The 16,658-nt window shown below is 47.7% G+C and overlaps 1 protein-coding gene across 3 annotated transcripts in view; it reads right to left on the minus strand.

The window, feature by feature from the left end:
* The window catches only part of SEPTIN11 (septin 11), a 72,242-nt gene extending 69,584 nt beyond the window's left edge, over positions 1-2,658 (minus strand). For all 3 annotated transcript variants that reach the window (XM_030565145.1, XM_030565143.1, XM_030565144.1), the window contains exon 1: positions 2,574-2,658. In XM_030565145.1, the coding sequence (XP_030421005.1) occupies positions 2,574-2,600 (27 nt within the window). In that variant the 5' untranslated portion in view covers positions 2,601-2,658. The remainder of the gene's footprint in view (positions 1-2,573) is intronic.
* Between the last annotated feature and the right edge of the window lie 14,000 nt (positions 2,659-16,658).

Raw genomic sequence — 16,658 nt, forward strand, 5'->3', positions numbered from 1 at the left:
GTTATTTTTTAATGCGTGTTTTAAAATTAACATTGGCATGGGCATGGGCCATCTCAGCCATAGAACGTTTTGACTCAAGAATGCTATCTTGGCTCACTAAATCAGATTAAGTTGTTCTTAATTTCATTCCTTCGGCTTTCGTTTCCCCCTCCCTCGCAAAAAAAATACTCTAAAAAAAACAAACCACCACAAATTAGCCAAATTCACAGCTTGAAAGGCAAACATTTAACAAGGGGAATTTCACATGCTCCTGGTGTATAATGTGTTAACAATTAACCATTTCTCCAGCGTTCCCTCCCACCAACCCAATACCCAAACACCTGTAAAGGTACGGGAGGGAGGATTAGCTAAAAGAGGTTGCACATATCAAATGGTCCACAATGACTGAGACTGCAGCTCTCTGGAGATGCTCTCAGGCCCAACCAGGAGAGCAGACCTCAGGTCCAGTTCAGTAGCAGAGCCCAGAAACTGGGATGCTGGAGGACTGGCAAAGCCTAGCAGTACAGCTGGTTAACAGGCTGTGTGTTATACAGCAGGTTACATAACTGGACACTGCCTTAGGCTTTGCACCTAGGCAACCTTAACTCTAAACCAAAGATTTTCCCCACTCTTCTTCCCTTGAGTAGGAGTTTACTCTGCAAGCAGTCCCACTGAAATCAACTGAGGGTTCCACAACACACAGACTTGAATCCAGTTTAACTGGTGCAAATTTCCATTGGGGCACTATTATTGCGGTTTAAAAAATGCTCATTTTGGTTTAGCTGACCCCTGTCCTAATGGACTTAAATTAAACCAACACACGAACGCCTCCCTGCAACTTCTTGCATCAGTTTAACTACATCAGTTCTATCCATCACCTTACATCGAACTGGTGCAAGTCTGTGTGTAGACGAGCTCTGAGCCTACTTAATGAGATGGCCCTGGGAGAATCTGATCCTTAGGCCCCCACTCAGCAACACACTTCGGCCTATGCTTAGGTCCCACTGATTTCAATGGGATTTAAGCCTGTGCTGAAGTACAATCCTAAATTTAAGTACCTGCTTAATGCCTTGCTGAACTGGGATCTTAGAGAGGCATTTCACAGCCAGCTCTGGCTCTAGTAGCTAGTATAAATTAGAGTTGTTCGGTTATTAAACTTCAACTTTTGTTTTATTTTCTTTAGCAGTGTAACTTCCCCTTCTACAGCAACACTGCTAAGGAACCTTATACATGTACTCCGCTGCATGGAATATACCGTTTATTAGCTGGTTAGATCCATAATTAAGTAATAAATGCTAACAGAAACAGAGTGATCCAGGTCACATCTTGAACACAGACACCATTTTCACATTATGAAAGTAGCCACATTTTAAATCTTCCACTCCATGTGCAACATCTGTTTTACTGGTACAGCACAGGAAAAAGTCAATCAAGTTCCTTTCCCTTCCCCCTCCCGACAATGCATGAAAGCGCATTCATCTGGTCACCATTTCATTTCTCCCACATTTCTGTGAGTTAGACATAATAAAAGCATTTTTGTAAGATCATTTCTAATGCTTTTATACTTCCCAACACGTATGAAAAACTTTGTGGGAACCAGAGAGCAAAACAAACGGGGTATACATCAAAACTCACAAAAGCTACAAGTTTGTCCTAAGAAATAATTTTAATTTATGGATTCTAAACTCAGTGATTATCCATCAGCAAAGCGTCGAAACAAACAAAAACCCCGAAAAGAAAATCTGAAATCCTGGGCGTTTTTCCCTCCCTAATTAATCCTAGACACAATCTACAGTTGCACTTAAATCCAGCAGCTGTACGTTTCCTGACTGTGGGAAATTGCTTGGGAGAAGCTATAGCTGCCAAATGACCACACTGAGTCACCATTACCATTTATTCTTTAGGGAATAGCTAGGGAGGAAGCAAAGGGCACATTTCATGCCGTGTTAACCCAGATTTCACATTCATTACACTTCTCTCTCACAACACCTCTGTTTTCCAGTACAAGTCTCCCTTTCTCAGGTCACGCCACCGAACGCTTTATCCAGAGAATAAACTATTTGCCCAACTTTTGTATGAAGCAGGAGGAAGACTAAGGCGTCTCCACTAGGTGCTCAAGTTACCGCCACTGCTGCTAGGGCAGAGGATGTTTGAAAACCTCCCAAAGTATGTCAAGGAGTCGCCACCCCTGCTGGAAGCCCAACGCAGGAGCTAAATCTGTGTCCTAGGCGGGGAAAGCATCATCCACACACCTATTTCCCTGTTACGGTTCATATTCTCCTAGGGCCCGGAGCCTTAGGTACTGACCAGGCCCCCGCGGTGCTCGGGGCTGTACAAATACAGACCAGTCGCGGGCAAGTAGGGCTCCAGGCGAAGCCGGATCCGGATCGCACCCCGGGTTTGCAGGGGACTGCACGCCCCGCGGATTGACACACCGAGGGCAGCGGGCGGACTCCTCTCCGGGGAGCCCAAACTTTTACCGGCCACCCAGCGGATGCTCGGAGCCGGGCGCCTGGTTCCCTCCCCGGGGCGACGGCTGCCCGGCGGAGACACCCACCCACCGCCTGGCCGGCCCCCGCGCAGCCCGCACTCACCGCGGGTCTCCCCACCGCCACGGCCATCCCGGCGCTGCGCCGCCCCTGCCCGCCCGGCTCCGGCTCCGGCTCCGGCTGCTGCTGCTCCGGGTCCCGCGCGCGCTCTGCGCCCCCTGCGCCGGAGCCGCAACATGGCCACCCGGCTGGGCGGGCCCATGCGTGGCGGAGGGGGGCCGGGGGAGGGGCGGGAGCCTGGCCACGCCGGGGGGGAGCCTCCCCCTCCCCAGTCCCCGCGCAGGCAGCGAGCCCGGGATCCAGGGCAGCCCCCAGGCCCCTCCCGCGGCCCCTCCGGGCAGAGCGAGCCCCGGGCGTGGGGCGGGGCGGGACGCGCCCTCCCCTGCGCGCCGGCAAGTGCTCGAGTCCGCCCGGGCCGCTGCAGGAACCATGTGTGCAGGGAGCGCGGCGAGCCCAGCTGTGAGCCTGGGGACCGCCTCCAGCGCCGGGGGGGGGGGGGTGTCGGTCACAGGGACCCGTGCCCCGCCCATGCCCCCGCTAGACAGCTCCTGCGCTGGGACTTGCTGCACACGAGCCCCCCTTGCAGAGCTCGTCGCTGGGACCGGGGGGATTAAACCCCGGCAAGGCTGCACAGCCCCCCCCCTCGGGCAGCTGCGTGGCTACAGCGGGCTCTGGTTCACACAGCGTTCCCCAGGCCTGGACTGTCATGAACTTTAAACAGTGTCTTCTGCACCTGGAATCTGTGTCCCTCCCTCCCGAGTGGTGCCAGGCTAACATGCGCCTGGGAAGGGACCTAAATATCATGTGCCACACTAACTGACCCTGTAAGTTCCTTGAGGCAGGGACCCCCTCTCTCTGTGGGTATGGACAGACCCAGCCCTCACACTGTGCTTTATAAACCATCCTTCATAATGCTAGGGAATACAGCAACAACCCGTCTTATAGCACCTTATAGACTAACAGACAAAGTGGGTATTCACCCACGAAAGCTATCATAGAATATCAGGGTTGGAAGGGACCTCAGGAGGTCATCTAGTCCAACTACCTGCTCAAAGCAGGACCAATCCCCTAGACCGATTTTTACCCCAGTTCCCTAAATGGCCCCCTCAGGATTGAACTTACAACCCTGGGTTTAACAGGCCAATGCTCAAACCACTGAGCTATCCCTGCCCCCCTCCCAACTTTAAAACTTTAGAGCCTACAAGTCTATTCAGTCCTACTTCCCCTTAACCCAGTTATGGATACAAACAAGTTTGTTTACATTTGCAGGAGATAAGAGAATCTGTTAGTCTATAAGGTGCCCAGGACTCTTTGTCACTTTTTACAGACCCAGGAAAACACGGCTACCCTGCTGATAGTGAATACAGTGAATCCCATCCTAAACCACCACCCAAGGCTCCCACCCCAATTATTTATTTGGCAGTAGTACCTAGGAATCCCAGTCCTGCACCAGGCCTCTGCTATGCAAACACAGATCATTCCTGACCCCAAGAGGTGTAAGTAACATTTATGTGGAAGTGACCTTCTCCTACAGGTGGAATAGAATCGCTAATTACAGTGGATGCACTGTGGCACAGTCTTTTCAAACAAGAGATTACAGGGACCGATCTCTTGTACAGGTTTCCCTATAATTAAAGTGCATAAGGAAAGGGGTGGAGATGTGAGAGAGAGCTGTCATTACTCTCAGCTGGAGAAGAAATCCTCTTTCTCGGGCACTCCCTTTTGTATGGTGAATGGCTTTGCAGTGTTCATAGATTCATAGAGTCCCTGGCCAACAGGGACCATTGTGATCATCTAGTCTGACCTCTTGTATAACCCAGACCATAGAACTGCCTTGACATAATTCCTAGAGCAGATCTTTTAGATAAACATCCAATTGCGATTTCAAATTTGTCAGCGATGGAGAATCCACCATGACCTTGGGTGTATTGTTCCAATGGCTAATTACCCTCCATGTTAAAAATTTACACCTTATTTCAAGTCTAAATTTGTCTTGCTTCAGCTGGGACAGTCACATTCATTTTTTTAAGATCACAGATGTGGAGATGAGGAAAGGATTTGAAAGTCAATGGACAAATCACTACAGAGCCTTTGCACAGTGAGGTCAGCATCAGCGCCTGGCTGGATCCTGGTGCTGCTGTTGTTTATAGAAGCTATTGATCATGCTAGAGCTAGGGAATTCAATAATGAGGGGGACCCTGATTTCATAAAATATTAGAAAGCACATCACAGCTGGAGCAGCTTGTGAATGGCAGCTAATTTTTTTCTGCTTTTAAACAGTCTTACTAAATAACAACACTGCATTTGTGGCTCGTTGCTCCTGCCTGGGATTTCCAAACTCAGGGTATGTCTACATCTAAAATTTTGCAGCGCTGGTTGTTACAGCTGTATTAGTACAGCTGTATAGGGCCAGCGCTGCAGAGTGGCCACACTTACAGCAACCAGCGCTGCAAGTGGTGTTAGATGTGGCCACACTGCAGCGCTGTTGGTCGGCTTCAAGGGGGGTTCGGGGAACGCGAGAGCAAACCGGGAAAGGAGACCAGCTTCGCCGCGGTTTGCTCTCGCGTTCCCCGAACCACCCTGCAAACCGCAGGGAAGGAGACCTGCTTGCTCGGGGGTTCGGGGAACGCGAGAGCAAACCGGGAAAGGAGACCAGCTTCGCCGCGGTTTGCTCTCGCGTTCCCCGAACCACCCTGCAAACCGCAGGGAAGGAGACCTGCTTGCTCGGGGGTTCGGGGAACGAGAGAGCAAACCGGGAAAGGAGACCAGCTTGATTACCAGAGGCTTCCTCAGGTATGCTGGGATACCTGCTTATTCCACGGAGGTCAAGAAAAGCGCTGGTAAGTGTCTATACTTGATTACCAGCGCTGGATCACCAGCGCTGGATCCTCTACACCCGAGACAAAACGGGAGTACGGCCAGCGCTGCAAACAGGGAGTTGCAGCGCTGGTGGTGCCCTGCAGATGTGTACACCTCCTAAGTTGCAGCGCTGTAACTCCCTCACCAGCGCTGCAACTTTCTGATGTAGACAAGCCCTCAGAGAAGAGGCACTGTCATTACCCTAGGCTCAGACCTACAAAGTGCTCAACAGTCTGCCCCCAACCAAGCAAAGCGTTTAAGCACATGAGCAGTACCATCGACTTCAATGGGCCTACCCAGATACTTAAAGTTTGCATGACCAGGACCAAAGTATGCAGCATTTTGCAAAATGAAGCCCTTAAAGAGCTTACAGTGTAAGGGCCAGATCCTGAACACATTCCCATTACACATGCAAGTAGTCACACTGAAATCGATGGCACTACAGCAGTGCATAAAGTTATACATTTCTGTGTGTCTCCAGGACCAAGGCCAAAATCACACATCACCAAAAGATAGGGGAAAAGGGCACGATGAATAAGCAAATTGGTCAGGGTGGTGATTAACCATGTCTTGGTAACATAAGGCTTAACACCACAATGGTGTGTGTATATCTGTACGTATGCATACACCAGGGGTAGGCAACCTATGGCACGTGTACCGAAGGCAGCGCGCAAGCTGATTTTCAGTGGCACTCACACTGCCCGGGTCCTGGCCACTGGTTCGGGGGGCTCTGCATTTTAATTTAATTTTAAATGAAACTTCTTAAACATTTTTAAAACTTTACTTTACATACAACAATAGTTTAGTTCTATATTATAGACTTATAGAAAGAGACCTTCTAAAAACGTTAAAATGTATTACTGGCACATGACACCTTAAATCAGAGTGAATAAATGAAGACTGGGTATACCCCTTCTGAAAGGTTGCCGACCCCTGGCATACGCCTTTAACTAAATATTTTATACCTTTATCCAGAAAGTTATCTATATACTACTGTGCAAGGAGAAGCACACCACGCAGTGTAATGCACACACAATCTCTTACAAAAGCCTGGATCATCGCCCAGACTGCACGCTCCAGGGGCAGCAGGGGGAGTGCACTCACATCTTGCTTCCCCTGTACAAGCCACTCAGGTCCACGTGGTTCTGTACACACAGTACACTCTCTTACTCTGCATCTGGAGCACATGGGGAAAGGAGGGATATGTACAGAGTTTTCTGCCACCCAGTGCTCTGGCCAGCAAAACAGAGCCAGGAGTAGCAGGGAGTTGGGAAGGAAAGGGCAGTAGTTAGTTGTCAGCCTAGGCTTCTGGACTATCCTGCTGGACCAAGAGGGGGGCAAGGAAAGAATTGTGGCTCCCCGAGATAGGATGCTCCCTGGAGGGGTGCAGCAACATTACAGTCCTAAGACAGTCCCATGAAGTGTGAATACAATGCTATTTATCACGGTATTTTCCATTTATAATCAGGATGTGTAATGATGGCCTCAAGGGTCTTGCAAAAAAAATTCTCCATTTTGGGAGGAGGTCCGCCTTTTGTTAATTAATATTAATTATTAATTCATTCTTTTTAAAGGACTATCTGGGTCTGACTGCTTTATTTCCTCAAAGATTTTCATCCCACTTTAAGGGCCTGGGAACCTGACATGGAAGGAAGCTGAAACCTAGGTCGCTGCTCTCCCAGAGGAAAAGTATCATGAGTTTCAGTGCAGTGGATGTCAATTCTCAGGTCTTGCCAATAATGGGGAATGTAGCTGGACCACCACGATCCCCTAGTGCAGATCTGTTGCTGTGGTCTAAAAAGTGACTTGCTTCTGTGCCATGTCACTTACCTCCTTTGTACACCTGGGTCAGCTACACCAGCGGAAGTCTTGTTTTAACACCTCTGAACTAGGAGCTTCCACTGTGCTGCTACAGCGCAGCTACACCAGTGCACAAGTCCTTCACTAGGATGACTCATCCCCTTCTTCCTCAGCTACAAGAGCCGTGAATCAGGTTTCTCTCTTATAGTATCACACAGATGACTTCCTGGACACAGTGGGTTAGGGCAGAGAGTGTTGACAAATAAATAAACCAAAGATTTTCTAGAGTCTGTTTGGATTTGGGTTATTGCAGTGCAGCGCATGGTGTCCCTGATGCTCAGTTGGAAACCATACATTTTTCAAGATTTCACACCTTCGTTTCATCAAATCTAAAATTACATTGGTGCAAAGATAACAGCAAGTTATTCCTTCCAAAGCACACAGGGGTGAGCAGATCACTGTTCTAACAGAACTTCCCCAGTTCTATGATTTTGCAGATAAGAGGTGCCCTGGCCTATTCCTTTAATAGTGTTTCATTGTAACTATGGGACTATTCTGTTTTTCAGATGAAATTGAATGAGAAAAATATACATTTAAGATAAGTTGAAATATTATTTGCCATTTGTTTAATCTCAGTGCTTTAAAATCCAGGAATATGGGTCCCCAAGGACAGCCCTGTTTGTACAATACATGTGGAGGAGTCTGTATCATTAAAACAGGAGCGGCCAGAAACCTGCATGTCAAGGGCTAGAGCTGTTTTATAGAAAATAGGTCAATTTATTTTGAAATACTGATTCGTCTCTTTTTCCATCATTTTTGCGCAGCTCTACTAGGGCCTTTTTTCAGATTTCTCCAGAACAGTCAGAAATGACCTTTGGAGCCGTAGAGTTGCCCAACAACCGTGAAGAGTTAAACTTTATTAACTACAAGAATCTAGAAGGGTATTACCCACCGAGAGAGAGCAAATAATTACAAACGCCCGAGGACAGACAGTAGTATCTCTTTAAACCACTTAGCTTGGAAGAGACAAAGGAAAAGATTATAGGTGACAGGACTGTACTAAGTGTTTGTCTACATGGCGACATAGCCCCTTGTCTACATTCAATATGCAACATCGGCATGTTCACTACTGTAGAACTTCAATATCTATGAAGACAGGAGGGAATCTTCCATCAGTCTTGGTAATCTCCCTTCCCTGAGAGTTGGCAGCTAGGTAAACGGAAGAATTCTTCCATTGACCTAGCACTGTCTACACTGGGGTTAGGTTGGCTTAACTACACCTCTCAGGGGTGTGAATTTTCCACACCCTTGAGCAACATATCTGGGTCAACCTAAGTTTTTAGTGTAGCTCAGGCCTTAGTGCATGGCAAGCTAGGGTAGGCCTCTATGGCGCACTAGCTGCATGTACTCCCATTTCAAATAGCAGGATGTCAAAGCGCAGTACAGACATTTTAGGGGACTGTAGCAGCATCCATACAGCAATTTAGTGCATGACAAGCTAGAGAGCTGTAGAGTCACACCCAGTCTGCTGGACAACAACTGTACACAAGCCATTATCTTTGCCTGCCTGCAGCATTGCACCACGTTAGTCTTAGGGTGTGATTTTAAACTGATTCAGTAAACCAGTGCAAAAGACTGTATGGACACTCACGGTTTGGTTTAAACCAGGCTTATTTTGAATCAGCTTGAATCGTTTTAAGCTAAACTGAATTTAGCCACTTTGAAACCAAATTAGAAGTGTGTCCGCACAGGGGGTTGCACCGGATTAAGTAAACCAGTTTATCTAAAGCAGTGCAAAATTATACATATACAGGGCTTCATGATGCAAATTTGAGTATGACCCCCATCCTGAACACACTTATGCAGCTGCTTTACTTGTAGGAGTAGTTCCATTAACTTCAAGAGCAGGCCTAAGTGTTTGCAAGATCAAGGACTATCTGTGTACGAGGAGAGAGGGAAATGATGTGCTGGTATAAAAAGAAGAAGTAGGTAAATGCCCGAACTAAATGCCACAGTCACCAAACGAGAAGTGGGTAAACTCCACTCATCCATGTTTATGCTTGGCTGTATTACTGATGGCAATGTTCTTTGCTGTTTTTGATCAATTCTAAGCTAGGAACAAGCCTGGTTGGGAATGGTCCAAACTGACAATGAACAGGATGTCTGGGCACTGTAATAGACTATATATCAAGCAGGAAAATGCAGTCAGAAATTATTAAGGGGAACTACCACATCAGACAGGGGGAGGGGGGCATCAAAATATATCCTGCTTACACATAACTCCATTAAAACTGCCACCGTCTTCATAATCAAATATAGGCCTTTTAATATTTTTTACCCTAGTAATCTATCATTCTCTCCTATTTGATCCTGTAGTTATGAGATTAAGCAGCATTATTTGCATCTCAGTCATTTTCTCAGCAATGCATTGATGTCATAAGCACAGGATAATGACTTCAGTGCAGGATTCATCAGAAGGAAAAGCTGGTTGAGGAGGGAGAGTGTGATTATTGGAGCTACTTTTGTTTTGAATTGTGAACAAGGGAATACAGAAAAGTTGCATCCAGGGCTGCCCAGAGGATTCAGGGGGCCTGGAGCAAAGCAATTTTGGGGGCCCCTTCCATAAAAAAAATTGCAATACTATATTCTCATGGGGGCCCCTGCAGGGCCCAGGCAAATTGCCCCACTTGCTCCCTGCCAGGGGCAGCCCTGGGAAAAATAAACCTTCCGCATCTCAGCACAAATCCAGCTTTGAGAAAACTTCTTTACAAGGTATCGCTGGTTCTCAGCATCAGCTAGTGCTAAAAGGCACTAAAGATCATTAAAAGGGCTGCACAAATATTTTCCGTCAAAACTTTTTTTGGATCGAAAACTAGGGGTTTTTAAAAAGCAGAAAAAAATCACAGACAATGTCTGCTTTCCTTCAAAATTTGTTGTGGTTTTTTTTTAATTAAAAAGCTGAAATTAGTCTGCCAAAACCTGAATATGGTTTGGGGTTTCAGAAGTGTGCGGCCAAATGTTTGCTGCTTGCTGTGTTTGATTGTTTAAAGAAACACTAAAAAATTCTCCTTAAAAAAATCCAAAACTTTTGAACCACCTCAGCTTGTGACCAAACGCCTGAGCCCATCCAGTCAGAGATTTTTTCCAGGTTTCTCATACTCTGCTGGCTTCCTTGACTCATATCTGTCTCCATAACTTTGGGTTCATTTAGGTTAGAACATAAGAACAGCCATACTGGGTCAAACCAAAGGTCCATCCAGCCCAGTATCCTGTCTACCGACAATGGCCAATGCCAAGTGCCCCAGAGGGAGTGAACCTACAGGTAATGATCAAGTGATCTCTCCCCTGCCATCCATCTCCACCCTCTGACAAACAGAGGCTAGGGACACCATTCCTTACCCATCCTGGCTAATAGCCATTAAATGGACTTAACCTCCATGCATTTATCTGTTTTCTAGAGACTGGCTCCATGGGGTCCCTCACAAACTGGAGACGGTTACTGTGGGTTTGTCTTTAGTATAGACTATGTACATACTTCACGAACTGAGCATTTGAGCTTGTTCCAGAATCTGGGATGAGCCTATGTTGTGAGAACTGACATGCTCAAAATAGCACATGCATGTGAATGGACACAGGGTACTAAAATTAAATTAACCCAGGGGTTCTCAAACTGGGGGTCGGGACCCCTCAGTGGGTCACAAGGTTATTACTGGGGGTCACGAGCTGTCAACCTCCACCTCAAATCCCGCTTTGCCTCCAGCATTTATAATAGTGTTAAATATATAAAAAAGTGTTTTCAGTGTATGGAGGGGAGGTCGCACTCAGAGGTTTGCTATGTGAATCACCAGGACAAAAAAGTTTGAGAACCACTGAATTAACTCCTCTGAAGCCTCAGGGAATGCCGGGGAGGGGGAGGAGGAAGTGTCTCCCTTGGTGGGGTCGGGAAGAAGGTAGGTAGTGCAGGATATTGCTCTTCTCATGTGATCCCTCCCCCAGTGACTAATTTTAAATGAAGCTACTCTCCCCTGACATGAATATCCCTATAGCACTGAAATTAAATAACTATAATTTGGCATTTGAGAAGTAAAACAGATGGTAGCCCTAATGGAAAAGCTAACAGCTTGGCTCTTCTGCAAGCCTCAAACTGCTGAATGAGCTTTAGGGTAGAGAAGGCTGTGCCTCCCAAACAGCCTGGCCCTGCCCCCTGCCCGACCCCCCTACTTCCTGCCCCCCAACTGCCCACCCCCCTCAGAATCCCCAACCTATCGTGTTCCTTGCCCCCTCACCATCCCCCAGAGACCCACCACCACCACCCTGGGACCCCATCCCTGTTCCCTGCCCCTGACTGCCCTGAACCCCTATCCAGCCCCCCCCACTGAGTCCTGACAAACCCCCGGAACACCCACAATCCAACCCCTCCATTCCCTGTCCCCTGATCGCCCCCCCCACCTCTGCCCCCTCCCTGTGTCCTGGCTGTCCCCAGGACTTCCTGCCCCTTAGCTAACCCCCCCCCCCGGCTCCGGCCCCTTACCCCTGGTGCCCTGCTCACCCGGAGCCTTAGCGCGTCGTATCCAGCAGTGTCCCTGAACAGCGGTGCGGCATGGCTCCGGCGGGGCTCCTGAGCTCCGCCCTGCTCAGAACCACATGGTAAGGGGGCGGGGCTGGGAGCTCAAGAGTCCTGCCGGAGCCACAGTGCACTGCTGTTCAGAGACGCTGCTGGATCCGTTGAGGCTCCGGGTGAGGGGCAGAGGCAGGGTCGGGCTAGGGCGGGAGCCTCGCCCGTTCTCTTGGGGGCCCCTGCGGAACCTGGGGCCTGGGGCAAATTGCCCCACTTGCCCCCCCCCCTCTGGGCAGCCCTGGTTGCATCCAAATTAATTGATTTTGATAAAAAAAATTAACTTTTCATAGTATTCTTATGGGGTAATCCCTTTTTAACAGTACATACTCTCCATTCAGATGAATGTTGGTAGGATCTAAACATATGTTCATATAATATACCCTGGGCAACAATGAAAGAGTATATGGTACAGACAGATAGTATCACACATTGCTATCTGTGCAGCAGAACCTCATGGAAAGTGCTGACAGATTCTTGAACAGTTCTGCTACTTGTTGCTGAACTGTAACTTTTACTGTAGCAACTTCAAGCTTCTTTATAGCGACAATGTTATGCTTAGAGAGATACAGTAATTATAATTGTTGCATTTGTGGAATTATCTGTGTAGTACAACGTGTTACATCACCCAGTATGATAGATTACTGCAACTGATACCTAATGGTATAGAATCAGTCCCCTGAATGAATACAAGTCATAGTTTACCTCCTTGAGACCCAGGCCTGCAAACGCTTATGCTCATCTGATGCTGATAAATTTTTGCAGGGTCTGACCCTTAGTTCTTATAGTCATAGTTAAAACAACCAACAATAAAAACTGCATGTGCGTGATTGTGATTTATCATCATCATGATATATGTATGGTGTTTGCAAAGCCTGCATGTTTCATGATGTTTGTGGATATGTGGTTATATAAGTCAAACACCTAAAAGATCTGCAGTTATATGGGATACCACCATGCCACTGACGTAACGTGAGACATGATGGGCCTGTCTTGCGGTTAAGGCTTGGTTCCATTCCTGGTTCTGTCATGGACTTCTTGTGTGACCTATGTCATATAACCTAGGGTCTGATCCAAAGCCCACTGAAGTCAATGACTTTCTATTGACTTCAATGAGCCTTAGATCAGGGCCTCAGTCCCCCTGTGCCTAAATTCCCTATTTCAGTTACCGTCCCACCCTTTGTCTACTTAGATTGTAAAGTTTTGGGGACAGAGACCCACTTACTGTGTGTGTGTATATATATAACACGTAGCACAGTGGGGCCCCAATCTCATCTGAGCCTCTAGGTGCTACTGTAATACATATCAATAATAATAATAAAGATTAAGGACCCCATTCTTTACTGGGAGATGTGCTCCAGCGGCCTTCAGCCATGCAATAAATGCAGGAATCTAGTATAATTTCACTTTAAGTGGTTTTTGATATTTTTGTTTCAATGCAGCACATTTAGGGGTGTCAGGTTTGCAGATATTTTGGTGGTGCCCAGAACCCGCCCCCCATCTGCCTAGGGCTCTGGGAGGGAGTTTGGGTGGGGGGAGGAGGTCTGGGGTGCAAGCCCTGGGCTGGGGCAGAGGATTGGGGTGCAGGACGGTGAGAGGTTGGGCTCTGGGAGGGATTTTGGGTGGGGAAGGGAATCTGGGGTGCAGGCTCTGGGATGGAGTTTGGGTGCTGGGTGCAGGCTCCTGGCTGAGGCAGGCTCTGGGATGGAGTTTAGGTGTAGGCTCTGGGCTGCAGCAGGGGGTGAGGGGTGCAGGCTCTGGGAGGGAGTGTGGAGGGATGGTGTGCAGGCTCTGGGAGGGAGTTTGGGGGCAAGAGAGGGTATATGGGAAGGGGGTTGGGGTGCAGGCTCTGGGATGGAGTTTGGGTGCTGGGTGCAGGCTCGTGGCTGGGGCAGGCTCTGGGATGGAGTTTGGGTGTAGGCTCCAGGCTGCGGCAGGGGGTGGGAGTTCAGGAGGGGGTGAGGGGAGCAGGCTTTGGGAGGGAGTGCAGAGGGCTGGGGTGCAGGCTCTGGGATGGAGTTTGGGAGCTGGGTGTGGGCTCCAGGCTAGGGCAGGCGGTGGGGTGCAGAAGGGGATGACGTGTGCAGGCTCTAGGACAGAGTTTGAATGCTGTCTCTGGGTTGGGGGTTGAAGCTCTGGGAATGAGTTTGGGGACAGTAGCGGGTGAGGAGGGTGGGGGTGCAGGCTCTGGAATGGATTTTGGGTGCAGGCTCTGGGCTGGGGCAAGTGGTGAAGGTGTAGGAGGGGGTGAGGGGTGCAGGCTCTGGAACTGAGTTTAGGTGCAGGCTCTGGGTGTGGGTGCTGTCATAAACAGATTGTTAAAGGTTAATGTCTCTTCTACCTGTAAAGGGTTACAAGCAGGGAACTGGACACCTGACCAGGAGACCAATCAGAAGACAAGATACTTTTAAATTTGGGTGGAGGGAAGCTTTTGTGTGTGTTCTTTGTCCGTTGTGTGTTCTTCTCTCAGAGGGTCTGAGAGAGACCAGACATTACTGCAGGCTCTCTAAGTTTCTTTTCTAATAGTAAGTAAAAACAGGCGGTTTAGGCTTTTTGATTGTTTTACTCTATTTGCAATTGTGGATCTGGCTGGTTAACTTTTATATGTGTAGTTGCTGGAAATATTTTGATTTGTATTGGTACTTGGGGGAAAGTCTCTTTCTGGTGTCTGTAAGCTATAGGACCCTGTAATATTTACATCTTGAAGTTACAGAGATAATTCTTTACTTTTTCCTTTCTTTTATTAAAAGATTTCTTTTTAGAGAACCTGACTGATTTTTTTCCCTTGCTTCCCTTGTTTTATTCCAGGGGATTGGGATATCTCACCAGGGCCGGTGGGGGAGATGGGAGGGGGGAGAGAGAGAATCTCTCTCTGTTTTCCTTGAATCTGTTTGCCTCTTTGTGGAAGGGAAGGGAGATGCTTCTCTGTATAGTGATTTAAGAGGTTGGATCAGTATCTCTCAGGATAGCCCAGGGAGGGAAATTCTGGGAGGGGGAAAGGTGGGGGAATGGTTTATTTCTCCTTGTTTTAAGAACCCAAGGGATCTGGGTTCTTGGGGTCCCCAGAGAAGGTTGGGGAGGTCAGAGTGCCCCAAAACACTATATTTTTGGGTGGTGGCAGTGCTATCAGATCTAAGCTGGTAATTAAGCTTAGAGGATTCAGGTGCTAGTATCTCATTTTCTGAACTCTAAGGTTCAGATCTGAGAGGGAATGCTATGACATGGTGTCAGCAGTGGGATACATAAGAATCCAAAAGCCAGTAAAATTATTAATTTGCTTCTCTGCTAGCTGGTTATAAGCAGAGGGAAGGGGTTGTTTTTTTTTTAAACTGCAGCCAGAGAAATTTTTTTTTCTTCCTTGCTCTGTTCTAGCTGTGCATAGGGAGGGCTATTAAGGTTTAACGACGGTCGTTTGTTAAACAAAGCAGCCTTAAGTGGTCAGCAACGCACTCCAGCCAGGACACATTTGTAAATGAAAGAGAGTTTTCTTTTGCTTTTTAACTCTTTCTGGAGAGGCTAGTAAGTTAAAAAGGACTCTGTTGCTAAGCAACCCCAGGAAGCCAACAGAGAACCAGCATTTCAGGCAATAAACACCAGAGGGCGCCTCAGCACAAGAAAGCAGGAAACATGACTTCCAGGGCAAAAGTGAACACAAACAAACAAATCAAAGAGGCAGACCACAGGCAAGACATGAAAAAAAAACTACAAGAGATGGAGCTGAGAAAAAAAGAAAGAGAGGCAGCCTACAAAATAGAGCAAGCAGCCAAAGATGCAGACCACCAAAGACAGCTGGAACTCCAGAGGGAGACCTATCAGCAGGCCCTGGAATTAGAAAAGGCTAAGCAACAGAACCCAGCCAATCCTAACAACCCTTTGCCAATAATTGTTCCACAGCACAAGAAATTTCTCACCTACAAGGCAGGTGATGACACTGAGGCCTTCTTAGAAAATTTTAAAAGAGCCTGCCTTGGGTAAAGCATCTCTGAAAACCAGTACATGGTAGAATTGAGGCCACTGCTCAGTGGACCCTTAGCAGAGGTGGCGGCTGAAATGCCTAAGGAAAAAATAAACAATTATAAACTTTTTAAACCAAGGCCAAATACAGAATGGGGATAACATCTGAACATGCCCGTTGGCAGTTCAGAAACCAAAAATGGAAACCAGATGTGTCATTCCCCCGACACGCCTACCACATTGCAAAGAATTATGAAGCCTGGATATCAGGAACAAAGGTTAACAATATGGATGAGCTGCATCTCCTAATCCAAATGAAGCAGTTCTTAGATGGTATTCTATTCCTAAGGAAATAGAAAGGTATATCCTAAATGGGAAACCCAAAATGGTAATCGAGGTGGGGGAGATTGGAGCCAAATGATTGGAAGTGGCAAAAAAAAAAAAAGCTACTGTCAAGGGGAACGAATACCCCAGAGGGCACACTGACAATAAACCCTACAACCGAGCGCAGCCAAAGACCCCACCTACAACCCAAGGAAAGCCACAGACGCCCTATTCTTCCACCTCACCAGTCTCCAGTAACCCACCTCGACCCAGTGACCAGTCAGCTGGAAGATGCTTTAAGTGTAATGAACTGGGACATATAAAGGCCAACTGCCCAAAGAACCCCAACCGAGTGCAGTTCATTACACCACCATCACACCAAAGATCCCCAGGCCCAGATGCCTCTCAAATACCCTTGGAGCGAAGGGAAATTTTGAGAGTGGGCGGAAAGAAGGTTACAGCGTGGAGAGACACGGGGGCACAAGTGTCAGCTATCCACCAATCCTTCGTCGACCCCAAATTCATCAACCCAAAGGCCCAAGTGACAATTTACCCCTTCATGTCACAAGCTGTAGACT

The sequence above is a fragment of the Gopherus evgoodei genome, chromosome 5 (assembly GCF_007399415.2).
Source record: "Gopherus evgoodei ecotype Sinaloan lineage chromosome 5, rGopEvg1_v1.p, whole genome shotgun sequence".
NCBI lineage: Eukaryota > Metazoa > Chordata > Testudines > Testudinidae > Gopherus > Gopherus evgoodei.